The 16,559-nt window shown below is 39.5% G+C and overlaps 1 protein-coding gene and 1 long non-coding RNA gene across 2 annotated transcripts in view; one reads left to right on the top strand and one right to left on the bottom strand.

Moving 5' to 3' along the window:
• Window positions 1–703: 703 nt before the first annotated feature.
• On the bottom strand, window positions 704–2,382 carry LOC144381557 (uncharacterized). The gene is made up of 2 exons (XR_013446894.1): window positions 2,085–2,382; window positions 704–831 (listed from the first exon to the last, which is right to left on the bottom strand). It is a non-coding gene; the product is annotated as an uncharacterized LOC144381557 (long non-coding RNA).
• A 1,107-nt stretch (window positions 2,383–3,489) lies between these two features.
• The window catches only part of RAP2A (RAP2A, member of RAS oncogene family), a 34,890-nt gene continuing 21,820 nt past the window's right edge, over window positions 3,490–16,559 (top strand). Inside the window, exon 1 of the mRNA XM_036068365.2 lies at window positions 3,490–4,089. Coding sequence (XP_035924258.1) covers window positions 3,776–4,089 — 314 coding nt within the window. The 5' untranslated portion in view covers window positions 3,490–3,775. The remainder of the gene's footprint in view (window positions 4,090–16,559) is intronic.

The following is a 16,559-nucleotide window of genomic DNA, read 5'->3' as shown; positions in this document are numbered from 1 at the left end:
TGTGACAGTTGAGGGTATCTGGGTATAGGTAAGATAACTCTCAGATTTAGTGGGGAGAGGAGAAATGAAGTTTTTTTTTTTTTTCTTCCAGTAATGCCCTTCTGAAGCTAAAGAAACCCTAAAGTGTCAGTGCACAGTGTTAAGTTTTCACTATCATACAGATTTATAGCTCTTAGAGAAAATTCAATTTCATTTTATCTCATTTTTATTTTGTCTTTCCCACAAACAAATGGAGACATAAGTTTTTATTTCTAAAATCACTCTCAGAATAGATAGTTCATGCTGGCATAAAAATGAACATGATTAAGGAATCAGGAGACAGACACCCATCTCCCAACCAAATCTTCAAAATTCTCTACACGTTCTGACATCCTTTCTTATGGAAGCTAATCCTTCATCCAGTATTTCACATAAAGGCTCAAATTAGGTAAGTACCATCATATAATACAGAAGAGGAAAGAAAATATGACCTGCTTATCATGTTTCTTTTGCTTATTAGTGGTTAAAAATCTACCCTTATGGCAACATTGAGAATGAACATTGAGAATGAATATCAAATGAATATGAATTCATTGAGAATGAATATCGAATAGCAAGATGAGAAATATAAATGAGGCGCAACTACCCTAAGGGCGGCCGTCTGTATACTTCTCCTTATCAAGAAAAGTCAGCAGTAATGAAAGGTCAGAGAAAACAGCCTGGAAAATGTCAAAAAGCTCTCCTAATTCTTTATTATGCTAAGTGGGGTGACTAGGGAGCCCACTCACTATTTTTTGTGTGACAACTTCTATCAGATGCACTGCAATCCAGAGCTTCTCAACTTCTGGGGACCTAGGAAATGAAAAGTTGCTTAAGGTTACATTGTGGATTCACAATCCCAATGCAAATTTCCAAAAAAAACCCAAAACAAAACAAAACAAAAAACAAAAACAAAAAGCCACTGGACCTTTATTTGCTTCCAAAATAAATGATTTTTCAGCTCCATTGCAATGCAACGTACTACACAGATTGTAATGATCTATACAAAGAGAGAAAGTTTGAGTCTTCTCAAAAAGCCTAGGAATTTTATCACCATGATGCACAATTTGGATCTTAAAGAGACAGTCTGTCTTTCTTCTGAAAAGAAGTGTGACTGTTACAAAGCTAAAGTAACCTCAAATCAGCATACAAGTTTCACACAAAATATGAGACTTGTAAAAAGCTAGGTGAACACTGCACTCATCTACAACATCTTCTTGAAATATCCCTGCCAAAAAAGCTCAGATGTGATTTCCTTTAATTTTAATTCACTTTTTCACATTACTAATCTAGAATCAGATATCAGATCCTCTATGGTTTCCATGATCTTAAAAGATTCTTCTGATTCGAATTTTTTTGCAATCTGCCTTCACTGCTGATTCCAGAGGCTCAGATATTACCTCTCATACTTTGACAACATTTAATCAAGAAATGAAGACTGAGTTATATTTATTACACATTTTGACATGACACTTGCCCTCAATTATTTTAAGCAAAAACTTGGTATGTGCTATACTATAGCAAGATAATGCAAATATAAATTCTCCATTCTAATATAATGGACTAACAGAGCAATAGAACACTGCTGAATCTAAGTACACCTTTGTAGTAGTTTGGTAACTGACAGAAAAGATGGTAAAGGAACACCTGGTTTTTCCAGGAACTCAGACCAACATCCTCTCTACATGATGACCTTGTGGGGAAAGAGAAAGGGCGAAGAGGTATGCCATGATCAAACGTTAGAACTGCAGAAACTTATTATTCCCAAGAAATGTGATTTAGTAACAGATGGGTGTAGACTAGTCTGAGAAGGACAGAGTTTAAGTAAGGTAAATCCAATAACCAGTTATTACAAAATATAATCCAGGAATACTTGGAAATATAACTTCTAAATTTGACGTTGCGGGTATGAGAGAGTGCAACTAACATATGCTACAGAGACCGAACGGTAAGTTTAAAAAACTAAGTAGTTAAAAAAAAAAAAAAAAAAAGTTTCAGGAGGCACGCATGGAAGACCCGTGCCAACTGCTGCAGTATGTCTCCTTAAGTACCGGAAAATTTCTCACCCTAAAGACAAAAGTCCCTGTTTTCTCGATTCATCCCACGATTCAGCCCACATTCCCTCAGCACCATTTCCATGCCCATCATTTAGGCAGCATGCCAAGGAGACGACGTTAAACGCAGAATTCATCACTCTCGCCTGCAAAACACCTTGCTCCTTGCCAGCATAGGGCACGGCGACCGGCCCCTCATTCTCCGACCCCTCCCGGACCCCACCAGCCTCCCTGTCTCCATACCACCGGCCCTAGGTGGCAAGGGAATCGCGAGTCCTGGTTGGCTCACATCGAAACTCCGTCATTCGCCAGCTCACCTACGATTGGTTGGCAGAGGTGCGCAGGAGCAAACGCCCAGCCTGGCCAGGCAAAGGGAGGTGAGTTGGTTGATCCTGCGACTAGAGTTTCCCCCATTGGCTGACGGGTGGGTGTCACGTGGCATGAAGTGGCTCTCGATTGGCCGAGAAAGATACCATGGGGTACAGAAACGTGATCTGGTTGGTTGGACCGAATCCCAGCTTCCTACTAGGTGCCCCAGCTAGCTGTTGCTATGAGGTGTCCCTGGGCCTTCTGTTGCGGGTGGGAGTTCCGTTCTCCCGGTTTTCCAAGCGCCCGTAGCTGAGAGGGCGTGGGAAGAGCTCGACACCAGGCCGGCGATGGAGCAGGGCGGGGCTGGGGGCGTTGGGCGGGACCCCCAGCGACGTCACCGGGCGTGCGCCTGGCTTCCGCGGACTCGCCTTTGCCACCTCGGGCAGTGGGCAGAAGGGGCCCTGCAACCCCTCCCTCAGCGTTCTGAGTCTTAAAACAAAGCTTCGCTTCGTTGTGTTTATGTTCGTCCCCTCAAAAAAGCTTCTCGTTTACGTTGATGCAGGATAAAAACCAAAACTCCCAGTACTGAGAGACTGGGTGGTGTCAAGCAAAATCCCTCACCAAGACCTCCTTTTGGGCCTTGCCCGTTTCTTCTTTTCACTCTCCGCCTCACGTTAAAGCCTGCAGATTGCTCCGGCCCCGCTAACATCTTGTCTCCCCCAAATGCCGAGCGTGGGATTCTCCAGTTGACCAGGTTCCCGGCTCAGGCAAGCGAACTGCGCATGCTCAGGACGCAGGCCCTGGGGTTCGACGGGGCGTGCGGGGTAGGGTGGTGTTGGGCGGCAGAGGAGGTTGTTTATCTAACCGCGAGCGGAGGCTTCCGCACGGCGCAGTCTCCCGGGAGCGCGCGCGGCCGGTCGCCTAGGCGACAGGGAGCAGGGGCGGGGCTGCGCCGCGGAGCCCCGCCTCGTGCCGCCGAGCCCCGCCCCCGGCAGCGCTGCGGCTCCCGCTCGGGCGCGCGCTCCGGCAGCCGAGGAAGCTGCGGTGGCGGCGGCGGCAGCGGGCGGGGAGCTGGGCGTGGAGGCGCGAGGGGCGGGGCGGGCGGGTGGCACTGCGGGCCCGCGGCTCGGGCGGCTCCGGTGGCTCCGGCGGCTCTCGCTCGCTGCTCGTGCTCAGTGCCCGCCGGCGCCCGCGGGCCGCATTGCCGCCCGGCTCGGCCCATGCCCGGGGCTGCTGCTCCCTCCGCCGGCGCCCGGGGGGTCGCGGCGGCCGTGAGGTGGGGGCGGCCGCGGGAGGCGGCGGGGCCGGCCGCCGGCGCAGGGTCCGGGGGCGCAGCGCGGCGGGCGTAGGTCTATGTCGCGGGCGGCGGCGGCGGCGGCGGCCGCGGAGGGACGATGCGCGAGTACAAAGTGGTGGTGCTGGGCTCGGGCGGGGTCGGCAAATCCGCCCTGACCGTGCAGTTCGTGACCGGCACCTTCATCGAGAAATACGACCCCACCATCGAGGACTTCTACCGCAAAGAGATCGAGGTGGACTCGTCGCCGTCGGTGCTGGAGATCCTGGACACGGCGGGCACCGAGCAGTTCGCGTCCATGCGGGACCTGTACATCAAGAACGGCCAGGGCTTCATTCTCGTCTACAGCCTCGTCAACCAGCAGAGCTTCCAGGACATCAAGCCCATGCGGGACCAGATCATCCGAGTGAAGCGGTGAGAGGGCCGGGGGGAGCGGGCAGGGGGCTTCGCGGTGCTGCCGGCAAGCCGACGTCCCGGGGCCAGAACTCCCCCGTGCTCTGGGTGGCCGTGGACAGGGGGAGCTGTCTGGGGAGATGGCTCTGGGGGTCTCATGCTCTGTAATAATTTTTTTTTTTTTTTTGCCAGCATCACCACCACCACCATCCTCTTGAATCTCAAATTTGAGTGCTTTGTTTCACAACTCAAATTTGGCATCCCGTGAACCTACAGCACAGCTCTTTGTCTCTTGGATATTATTAGTAGCACTTGTGCAGAACCCCAAAGGAAACAAAGTTTAAAACTTGCAGTGGGGGAAAGGGTCGGGTAGGTTTGTGTTGGGAAGAGGGGAGTTCTGCAGGCATAGTGGAGACATTTTCAGATTGAACAACAACAAAAAAATCTACCTTGGCAATACTTGACAGCAAAATTGCTCACACATATATGGTAAAAATGTCAAGTCCAGAGGAAAGACACCTTTCTCCTCTCTTAAAAGATTGAGTGGTGCCAAGGCGTTTTACAAAAATGAACTGTGCAATTAAGACGAAACTTTGAAGACATTAAATTATTTGAAGACGTCCTAACAGTTCAGTGAGGTTGAGAGAGTTATTAGCATATAGGAGCCCAGATATGCCATTTACATTAAAGAATGCGGCTTAACTTTTTTTTTAATCCAACTGCCTTACCCTCTCAAAAAAAAAAAAAAAAAAAAGAAAGAAAGGGAAAAAAGCATTCCTGGAAACAAAACTGAAGTTTCTTCAAAGGTGTAACTCAAGTATTAGCTAATTTAAAGTTAATGCAAACAAGCTTTTTCCTGATATAAACTCTTTTTTTTTTTTTACAGTGTGCATTTTGAAAATATGGCTTGTAGCTTAAATGGCTTAAAATACTTGTTTTCTCTTAAATATGAGTATATATTTTCCTATAATTTCAAGCATCAAAAATGTAATAATATCTCAGTTCAAAGTTTTAGCAAATTTTTCTAATTACTAGTTGCACATTATTGTTCTGTGATTCTTATTAGCTAATAATTGTTAATAATTTTGATATAGTGTAATTTTTTTTTCCTACCTAACTCTAGCTTTAGCCCTAAATTTGAAGACATTTACTGAAAGATAGTTGTAAGTGAACTGTAGACACAATCATGTTGTAAGTCAGAGTCACTTATTTTGAAAGAGCAAAGACCAAGTCATGTGTACTCAGTAGGTACTCAAAAATTCATTACAAGAGGTGGATTTTTAATGCAACATATGATCAAAGGGGATGCCCTGTCCCCATCCCCCTTTAACTCATTGCGCATACACTTTAATAGCTAAAATAAAATTTTGTATATTATTTCTTGCTAAAACTCAAACTAGAATAAAATGAATATTTTCATGGTCTCTGTTGCCGTTCTAAGATCTGTAAATCTGATAGTTTTTTACTTCTCCAGTCTCATTTTCTTAAAGTTAATTGCTGTAGATAACAAACGAGCAGTTTTGGTGCTAAATTTAATAAATGTATACTTAAGGGGCTACATTGCAGTGACTGAAATCCTTAATTAGTACACCACCCCCCATACTACTAAAAAAAAAAAAAAATACAGAACAGGGCAGTCTAATACATTGTCACGTGTCAATCTTAAGCCATATACATACATCAAATAATAAAATGAATGCCCCAGCTGCTCCAAACTTTACATTTAAGTGTATACATAAAATTCAAACATTGATAAAAGGGCAAACTTCTTGACAAAAGCCTAGGGGACAGAATATGGCAAAATATCCTCAGATAGTTTAGTCCACATGATTTTGTAGTTTCTCATGATTTAGTGGAGATTACTAATAGTGGGCTAATCTAAACTTGGTATGGTGAAACTATTTATTTGTTTGCACCACAACCAAGGGAGAAAAAAAAAAGTAAAATTCTACTTGCCTAGGTGTCATTTTACTCACTAGTCTCAGTTCTTGATGTAAAAAAACCATGGGTCAGCTGACGTCAAGTTCATAAACTCTTTTCACTGGAATTCATCCATCGTATCCGTAAGGACCCCTTGGGCCCTTCTGTGTTCTGACATTATATACCTCACCCTAATTTTATCATCTGGCCTCCCAGCCTATAACATATTATAAATAACTTACATAGAAAGAGAGGATCTGTGTATATTATGTATATTAGAAGATAATAGATAATGCCTATATGATGCTAAAGTAAGCATTAAAGGTGCTAGTAATTTAACTCCTCCCACTTGAGAATAAAACATGATTTTCAAATAAGTAAATTTCCTGTTCTTTTTGGGAATCAGTTTTTAAATTAAGCAGTTGCTATAGGAAGTATTCAGTAATTATTCCTTCCTCTCTGCCCACTAGCTGCTTTACATATTAACAACCATTGTTTGGGGGTATTTAATATCACCATAATGCCAGTGACAAAAGTGAAGTGCAGAGAGGTTTGGTATTTTACCCAAGACCAGTCACTGATGGAAGGATTTAAACCAAGATCTGTTACAATCCATGTACTCTTCTTCTATACCAGGCTGGCTTTGAACTTGTTATTTACTGGCAAATTCAATACCCAGCTTTTGGTCTAGGGTGGCATTGTTCCATACAAGTATAATGTGAGCCACATATGTAATTTAAAACTTTCTAGTAGCTTATTTTTTTTAATTATAGCAGATAAAGTTAATAAGGCATTTTTTAATGTACTATTTGCCATTTTAACGTGTAACCAATATTCAAAAATTGAGATATCTTACTTTCCTTTTTATTCTAAATTTTCCAAAATCTGGTGTGTAATTTACACTCACAGCACATTTTAATTCAGATATATTTCAGGTGCTCAGAAAGCACCTGTGGCTGCAGGCTACCATATTGGGCAGTGCGGGTCTAAGGTGTATGTATTGCAGGGAAGCAGTAAGCCTCAGCTTCCTTATCTGTGAATGAGATGCACCCTTCAAAGTCTTTATTAGGATTAAATGAGATAATTTATTTTAAGGTGTCCGACACAATACCTTGAACACAGAAATTGCTCCAAAATTCCAGCTATTCTTTTATTAATAACCTTGTCACCCTACCTTCTTTAAATTTTATCCTTGATATAAATGTAATTTTAGAGGAAATAAATTTGTGACTGCCTTTTGAAATTCATTGCCTGATGTAGACAAGATGAGAATAAAAAGCAACTGGGATTAAAACAACCCTTGGAAAACTTTTGCTCATATATTCTCAAAATATTTTCCCTTATTAAGGGCCTTATGGGAAAGGGGAGGAGACTGAAGATTTAACTTCAAGAATAGCACCAATTCATGGCCAGTGACAGTGAAATGGAGCTTTTTATTGGATTGTTCTTGTATGGAATGTTGTGCTCTTAGAAAATGTGGAACAAGCCCATCCTCCCTCAAGTGTTTACAGGTGCAGAGGCATTCATCTACTTATACTACCTCCCGTCCAAGCCAAGGGGCCCAACTAAAAAGGCTGTATTTGTTAATTCACATACTTTCCTTTTTCAGCTTGACTTCAGATGAGAACACACACTCAAGGAAGTGGGATAGGGATATAGAATATGTTTCAGTTGAAATAAAACTAGAATTTTTTCTGATTTCATAATTGCTCCTCCCATTCCTCCCCGGGTAGGCCATGGTCCTGACTTAGTGCTTGGAACATGCCGTTCAAGGCCTGTTGTTCTCAGAATAAAGCCCAGAAATCTTCTACATGACCTTCCGAGGCGCAGCATGCTCCTGCCCGTGTCTGCCTTTCCGGCCTCACCTTTTCAATCTCCTCGTCCCTTAGGTTCCAGCACCCACACCTGCTTTTAGTTCCTTGAAAGTACCTGTCTGGGCTTTCCTTGTACATGTAGCATTTACCTTTTGCAGTTAATTCCTACTCATTTTCACCCCTACTTAAAAGGTTTCCTCCTCAGGGAAGCCTTCTTCCCCTTCCCAAGCTGAGTTAACTCCTTCCTGTGTTCCCACACTGGATGAAATGTCATGCTTCACGCCTTCCCTGAACCATGCATACCTCAGACCTCTCTGGTACCCTGAACTTCCCTCTTCTTGTAGCACTCACCGAAGTTGAACTATTTGTGTGATGATAAACGTGCAGTCGGTCTTTCTCATTAAACTCTAGTCCTGTGTGGCTAGCACAGCTCCTGGCAGAGAGGAAACGTTCAAGAAAAAAGTGTTGAAAGAAAACCAGTGTTTGGAAAGAAAACTATTTTTATTGTCCTTTAGCCTTGGTATCCCCGAACATTTTAATTTTATAGATGGGGGAGACGATTCTTAAAAGTCCATTTTGCACGTGGAGTAGGTGGTCTCCCTTCAGCTCTAACATTCTCTCACAGTATTGTACCTACTTGGGGTGACAAGGGAAGGGGTGAAATTTAATAAGAATCTTGAAGCATCAGGAGCTCCAAAGCCTTCCAGATGGAGGAAGTGGCATGGGAAACTCATACAGTGTGTTTGTTGGCTGTTAAATAGACCAGATTGGCTGAACTAGGAATTCATATACAAGTGTGAAAGGAGGGAGGTAAGGCTAAAAAATGTAAAGCTAAGTTACAGAAGGTTAAACAGTTTGGACTTGATCTTGTAGTAAAGGACCGTGATCAAAATTGGTATAGAAATGATAACATGGAGATGATGTGATAGAAGGTTTGGTGACAATAGACCAGAGTTAGGGGGAATGATCCTGCAATATTGTGATCATCTATCCTAGTTTTTGTGTGAAGTAGAAAGATTCTGAATTAGCATGGTATCTGCAGGAACAGAAAGGAAAGAAGGGATGCGAATAATACTGTAAAGAATGAATTAAACTCAGTTGGGGGGGGAGGGTCAAATGTAACCTTGGACACTTTGAACATGAGTGAACGGGATTACAGAGGAATAATGGGGGGACATTATTTCTGTGTTGGAGATGGTAATCATCCGTATAGATGCACCTAATAAGTAATTAGAATATTTGAATAAAGCCTGAAAGATCACTTTACATATGAATGTAAGAACTCAGGATCCTCCCTGTAGTTCAGATGTGGAGAGTAGATGAGACCTCCTGGGTAGAATAGACAGAGAGGGAAATGAATGGATATGGCCAGAAATAGAAATTGTAAATGAATATGGCCAAGGATAGCACTTGAGAGTTGTTAAGATATATAGAGGAGGCTTCACGCATTACTATATAGGCTAGAAGGCATGGGGGGCATTTTAAGGTTGGGAAAAAGAGAACGGGAAGAGGCAGCTGATTTGCACTACCCAAAGCGAAATTCGTTACTATTTTTTTTTAGTTTTATTACTAATATTTCTATATCATTTAAGCGATCACTTTTAAGTGACCAAACTGATCGTTTGCACTTTTTCTCCTCACAATAAGTAGCCATAAAAACCTTCTCTAAAATAGAGGCAGGTGGGGGCGCCTGGGTGGCTCAGTCGTTAAGCGTCTGCCTTCGGCTCAGGTCATGATCCCGGAGTCCCGGGATCGAGTCCCACATCGGGGTCCCTGCTCGGCGGGAAGCCTGCTTCTCCCTCTCCCACTCCCCCTGCTTGTGTTCCTGCTCTCGCTATCTCTCTCTCTGTCAAATAAATAAAATCTTTAAAAAAAATAAATAAAATAAAATAAAATAGAGGCAGGTGGCCAATTGCTACACAGACCTTGACCCATGACAGATTGGTGCTATGGAGCCGAAACCAGGGAATACATCAAATGTTTGTCCCAAGTAAGTGGAATTTCTAGAGTCTCCCACCACTCCTTCCTCCACAAACACCTTCTTCCCCAGTTTGATACCTCTAGTAACCAAAATTGTCATTGGAAGCTGGGCCTCCAAAGTACAGAGCACCTAGAAGCCATGAGTCACTTTTTATAGCCCCAAGTATTGTCTTCCTGAAGGGGAAACTTGTATTTGCCACATTATGAAATTAGAACATTACAATATTGTGCCTTTCTCTTTGCTATCCCGAGATTGGAATTGTTTAAGTTCGCTTTGCAGATGGAGCAGATGATCTCCCTTCGGCTCTAACATGCTGTTGGTACTTCTCTCTAGTGGGCGCCATGAGGGAAGAGGTAGGGTTCAATATGAGCCTTAACGAATGAGCAGCCTGTGACCCGCAAATCTTGTCTAGTTAAGATTTGGTGATAATTGTGTCAATGAAATCTATAATCAGAGGGATCATTCCTATAATTTTTTTTTTAAAAGGGAGAGGGGGCAAAAGTAATTTAAGTAGCCAACCGTTCTACTACTGCACACAGACAAAATACATCGCCTGTCCCTGCATATTGATATAACTCCTCCGGCAGGAACAAATGGATGATTTGAAGGTGACCTCACTGACCACCCAGTGAGAAATATTAAGGTCGCCAGGCAAGTGGATGATGTTGACTCTCTAGCGCTCCTTTAGGAAAAGGTGGAGTAATGAATAGGTAAACACTAAGGAGAAGGTGGAGGAACTGATAAAATGTCTCTAGATGACTCAGCCAACAGGAAGACCCAACTAAGTTGGAATCCTGTTATTTGTTAAAGTTTTCCAGTTAGTAATACATTTGAGTGTTTTCTCTGGGTCCTCTTCCACTAAATTATATATGTCACACTAAAATGCATAGATTATACATTTATGTATATTTCTAAGCAATGAACTTTACATAAAAGCATGTACACCATACTTAATTCATGAGGTTTTTTTTTTTTTTTTTTATCAAGGGTAATTTTGGTTACACAGTTTTTTCCTTAGCCATTGTCTTCAAACCTAAGCCCCTGGGGAAGGATGTGTGATTCTACTCTAGGGTTTTTCTTTTTTGCTTCTGTTTTCACTTTTCCTTGTTATCTGTTTTTCTCTCTCTCTCTGTTCTTACCCACTATTTTCTTATGTACTTATATTTTTCTGGCTTATGGAATAAAAAGAATTGTAAGTACTCTACAGTTTTTTTGGAAAAATATCTGGGTTTGGATATGAGTAGCCTCTAATATGAGATAAAACTGATGGAGACAGAATAATTACAAAAGTATAAATGTAGAGATATTATTTCCATAGGAAATGCATCATGAAATTTTAAGAGTGTGCAGAAATACTTTTTATTTCTTACTTTCACAGTTGTGGTTAATTATATTAAAAATTATTCTCAGCCTGGCAGAGAAAAGTTAAGTTTCTTAAACATACCGTTATGCTTTACCAGATCAAACTATGCCCTTCAGTAGAATAATAGCAGTAATGGTAATGCGATGATCTTAGACATCTACATTTCCATAAAGTGTGTAAGTAAAATGTAGATATGTTGGTAAAGTTTAAGGTTATCAAAATATCTAAAAATAGCGTATCTCTAGTTGTGAAGATTTTAACATGGTATATACCGAATACTCTTTCAATAGATTTAACTTTATACTTCCAAAAGATTGAAATCTCTTTGGAACTATTGGGCCCAATATTCCAACTATTTCACCTTTTATTCTTGTAGGAAAACCCTAATAAAACACCTACATGAGCCTGATTTTTAATACATTTCAGTTTATATTAAAGGTCACAACTGTGAAAAAAAATTTTTTTAGGCCTGTGAGTCAAAATAAAATTATTGGGTATCTGAATCAAATATCAGCAGCATATTGTATGGAAATCATGGTTTGGTAAGTCCAGTAACAAAGCAACATTGGGAGTCTTCGAATCTGATTCATTTTATTACTTAATGTTGAAGATACTGCACATTGCTGAAAACTCTTATCTGAATAAGCTATTTAAAATAGATGACAGTGTGTAAATTAAGTACACTTGTAAAGTATACATTCTTTTTACTCAAAATGCTCAAATATATTCACTGTCAGAATTGGATAGATTATTGTTTTTGCTTTGTTCTGTTTTTTACTTTCTCTAATAATCTTTCTTAATATGTGTAAGGTTTGAAAACATACCAAAACTGATATTTTAAGGGCAAATATAATCTATAATTTTTGTGTTTTTAAAAAATTGATTTTTATTGAGATATAATTGACATACAACGTATTTAGTTTTTTTTTCCACTTAGTAGAATTATGCAAGAGAAACATTGTAAAATTTATTTAAAACATTTAGAAGTGTCACTCCCCATAAAACATGATAATTTGATATGTATATACATTGCAAAATGATCACTACAATATGTTTAGTTAACATCCATCACCATTCATCGTTGCAATTTTGTGTGTGTGTGTGTGTGATGACAATTTTTACAATTTTCTCTTACCAGGTTTCAGATGTACACTACAATATTGTAACTATAGTCACCGTGCTGTACATTAAACCTCCAGGACTTACTTATCTTGTAACTGGAAATCTGTACTTTTTTACTACCTTCACCCATTTCTCTCTCTCTCTCTTTCACACACACACACAAACACACATGCACGCGTGCACGTGTTCACATACACACCCACCCATCCTGCCAACCACTTATCTGTTCTCTGTGAGTTCAGGTTTTTGTTTTCTTTTGTTTTAAGATTCCACGTGTACATGAGCTCATACAGTATTTGTCTTTCTCTGACTTATTTCACTTAGCATAATGTCCTCAGGGTCTATCCATTTTGTCTCAAATGGCAGGATTTCCTTCTTTTTTATGGCTGAATAATATTCTTTTTGTGTGTCTGTGTGGATATATGTGTATACAGACAGACATACCACATTTTCTTTATCCCTTCATCCATCAGTGGACACTTAGGTGGTTTCCATGTCTTGACCACTGTAAGTAATGCTTCGGTGAACATGGGGTGCAGATATCTCTTCGAGATAATGATTTTGTTTGAATAAATACCCAGAGGTAGAATTGCTAGGTCATATGTAGTTCTACTTCTAACTTTTTGAGGACCCTCCATACTGTTTTGCATGGTGGCTATACCAGTTTACATTCGCACCAGCAATGCACAAGAATTCCTTTTCTCCACATCCTTGTCAACACTTGTTGTTTCTTGCCATTTTGATAATTACCATTCTGATAGGTGTGAGGTGGTATCTCATTGTGGTTTTGATACGCATTTCCTTGATGATTAAATTACCATTTCATGTATTTGTTGGCCATTCATATGTCCTCTTTGGAAAAATGGCTTTTCAGATCCTCTGCCCAATTTTTTAATTGGGTTGTTTGTTGTTTTGTTTCTGTTGAGTTGTATGAGTGCTTTATATACTTTGGATATTAATCAGATCTATGTTTGAAAATATTTCCTCCCATTTCATAGATTGCCTTTTCATTTTGTTGATGGTTTCCTTTGCTTTGTAGAAGCTTTTTAGTTTGATATAGTCCCACTTACTTATTTTTGCTTTTGTTACCTTTGTTTTGGTATCACATCCAGAAAATCACTGCCAAGACCAGTGTCAGGGAGTTTACCCCCTATATTTTCTTCAGAGTTTTGTGGTTTCCGATCTTATGTTCAAGTCTTTAATCCATTTGAGTCGATTTTCGTGTATGGTGGAGATATTGATCCAGGGTCATTCTTCTGCATGTAGCTGTCCAATTTTTCCAGTACTATTTACTGAAGAGACTATCCTTTCCCTATTGCATAGTCTTGCCTTTGTTGTTGTGAATTTGTTGACCATGTATGCATAAGTTTATTTCTGGGTGTTCTAGTCTGTTCCATTGATCTGTGTGTCTATTTTTATGTCAGTGCCATACTGTTTTGGTTGCTGTAGCTTTGTAATATAGTTTGAAATCAGAAGTGTGATGCCTCCAGCTTGGTTCTTCTTTCTCAGAGTTGCTTTGGCTATTCAGGGTCTTTTGTGATTCCATACAAATTTTAGATTTGTTCTATTTCTGTGAAAAATGCCCTTGGGATTTTGATAGGGATTGCATTGAATCTGTAGATTGCTTTGAGTGGTATGGATATTTTAACAGTATTCTTTCAATTCATGAGCACAGAATATCTTTCTATTTATTTGTGTCTTTTTCAGTTTCTTTCATCCGTATCTCACATTTTTTTTAAATTGTTATTTCTGTCAAAAAACAAAGTATTGAAAAAAATAACACATCTCCCTGCCTACTTCTATGTATTCTCTCAGCAGTGGCTTTCACATTTTCTTAATCATGGCCCTCAGTAAGAAATACATTTTACATTGTGACGGTACACACAGCATAAATACAAGTCTCATGAAATAATAGTTAAATTTGTTATGTTCCTTGTATTATATTTTCTATTTTATTCTTATAATTTTATTTCATTGTTTTTAAATGTTCCTCTTGATCCACTAAATTGATCTCATCACACACAATTTGACAACTGCTATCCTACAATATTTGTACTCTAAGGAAAATAAATAGAACTATCTCTGTAATTGTTGGAAACAGCATTTATCTTTTCCTGCTTTTCCAGTTTCCAACAACCCTATATAAATGCTACAAAATGAAGTGCTTCCTAACATGAGTTAGTAAATGCACTCTCCATTACAAAGAAAGATAACATTTAGTCACTAAACAAAAAGACATGTAAAGTCTATCTTTGAAGAAGCCTTTATTTCTGTTAGTTGTGCATATTAGAAATATGGGGACCTATTTCTCATTTGTCGTGGAATTTTATTCATTCTGGTAAGGCAGGAGAGGTCCTGCCTTGTGAAGACTTTAAACAGAAAGAGATGTAGTAGGATTCAGCCCGGGATGTGTGCTTATTACAAGGATTATCCATCACTACAACAGGTTGCTGAGGAGATTTGGGAAAGTGATCTTTATTAGAGCTTTGGTGCATCTGTCCAGGATGACATTGATTCAGCTCTCCCTTTAACAGTAAAAATAGATGAAGATGACCATAATTATATATACCTTAATATCACTTAGTAGAATTACCCAAGAGAAAGGTCATAAACCTTTACTTAAAGCATTTATGAGTGTTATTTCTCATTCTTTTCTAGGAGCAACCCTTAAAAATTAATAATTCAGATGTGGAAATACTACATCATATTAATAATTCAGTACATATTAGTATTTTCTGCTTTATTAGGTATCTTTACAGCTTTCTGTCAATGAAATCTTGGAGAGTGTTTTTCTCTATTCTGGGATGGAGAATTTTGTTGTTTTATTCTAAGTTCTAAATACATCCATCGTTAGGTTTCCAGTGATTATAACAAATACTGCATATATGATAATTGCTCTAACTTATTATTTTATTTTACCACACATACTGATCTTATTTATGAAGACAGTGTTAATCCGGTTAAAGCTGATTCGCGGTACTTATTAGTCACATGATTTGGGGCAAGTTAACATTATCTGCACCTCAACTTCCTCAACTTCTGTAATATGGGTATAATACTAACGAGATAATGAATGTAGTGTTTCTTTACGTAGTAACCCTAAAATATCCGTAGTAAAGTTTCCCCAAAAATCACACACACAGGAATGCAACTCCAGCATTTATCTGACTTTATAAAACAGTGTACTGCCACATGATTTCTTAAGAATTAGACTCAATTGTGATTGCCTTACCATATCTAGATAAACTATATAGCCAATCTGGTAGTGTTTTTCCATTTTTTTTCCCACTGCTTTCTCGTCTGTGTCTGAAGTTGCTAGTACAGTATGTTACAGAAATTTAGCATAGACCCTGAGTGTTTTGTCTTTGCCTTCCCGTAGAGACTCTGTTGGCTGTAAATGGTGACAGTATGTTTTTGTGACTCACAAAGAATTGTGATGATTTTTAGTACATGTATTTTAAGCATAAGGAGTACTTTATAAAAAGTGATGAGACATATAATAAGTATTTGTTAAATAACACGTCTTTAAGTTGATAATGATAATAGACCTTTTTATGAATACCAAAAACTGTACAGGGGGTGAAGACAATTTTAACACTCTATATGGCCAGTTTAGATAGGTAGACAGAAGACAGATGGCTAGTGTAGAGAGAGAAATATGTTGACAGCTTTTTAATAAATTGATTTCAGAAGTTTTATCTGTCTTTGTATAAAAGTCATCACTGTCAACATTAAATACTATAGTTTAACTCACTTCATTTGCATAACATTGCTCTGGGCGTTATGCAAAATCAGTACAAGGTGGTATCTGTCCTTCTGGTATGCCAAAATGTTCTGTAAGTGAATATATATTTGACAGTGTTGAGTTGATGGTATATAGAGAGAGGGACAAAATGCATTCTCTAAAACAATTTGATTTCTAAGTTTCAAAATATTTTTCCACCGGAAAACATTGCTTTTACTAGGCCACCTTTTCTAAGGACTTTTTCGTGCATTGTAACTTGTAGAAATGAAAAATTTGTCTATAAGAGTAGTGCCCACAATGGTACATTCACTTTGTTATGTTTAGTATATTTCGATCCTCCCTGGAAATGAAATCTTAGTTTCTGTTTGTATTTGGTTATAGAATGGTTTGAGCAGAATTGTTATTTTAGAAAGCATTAGAACAGGAAACTGATTTGTGGAAAATTGAGAAAAAAACAGAATAGCTAGTCGTCAGGGAAGATAGCTGGGAGCCTAGCTAAAGATAAAAGTTGATTATCAAGGATAATCTAATATAGATTAAGAAACA

This window comes from Halichoerus grypus, chromosome 4, assembly GCF_964656455.1.
Source record: "Halichoerus grypus chromosome 4, mHalGry1.hap1.1, whole genome shotgun sequence".
Lineage (NCBI taxonomy): Eukaryota > Metazoa > Chordata > Mammalia > Carnivora > Phocidae > Halichoerus > Halichoerus grypus.
The sequence above is the reverse complement of the archived record's forward strand: the minus strand, read 5'-3'. Positions and strand labels throughout refer to the sequence as shown.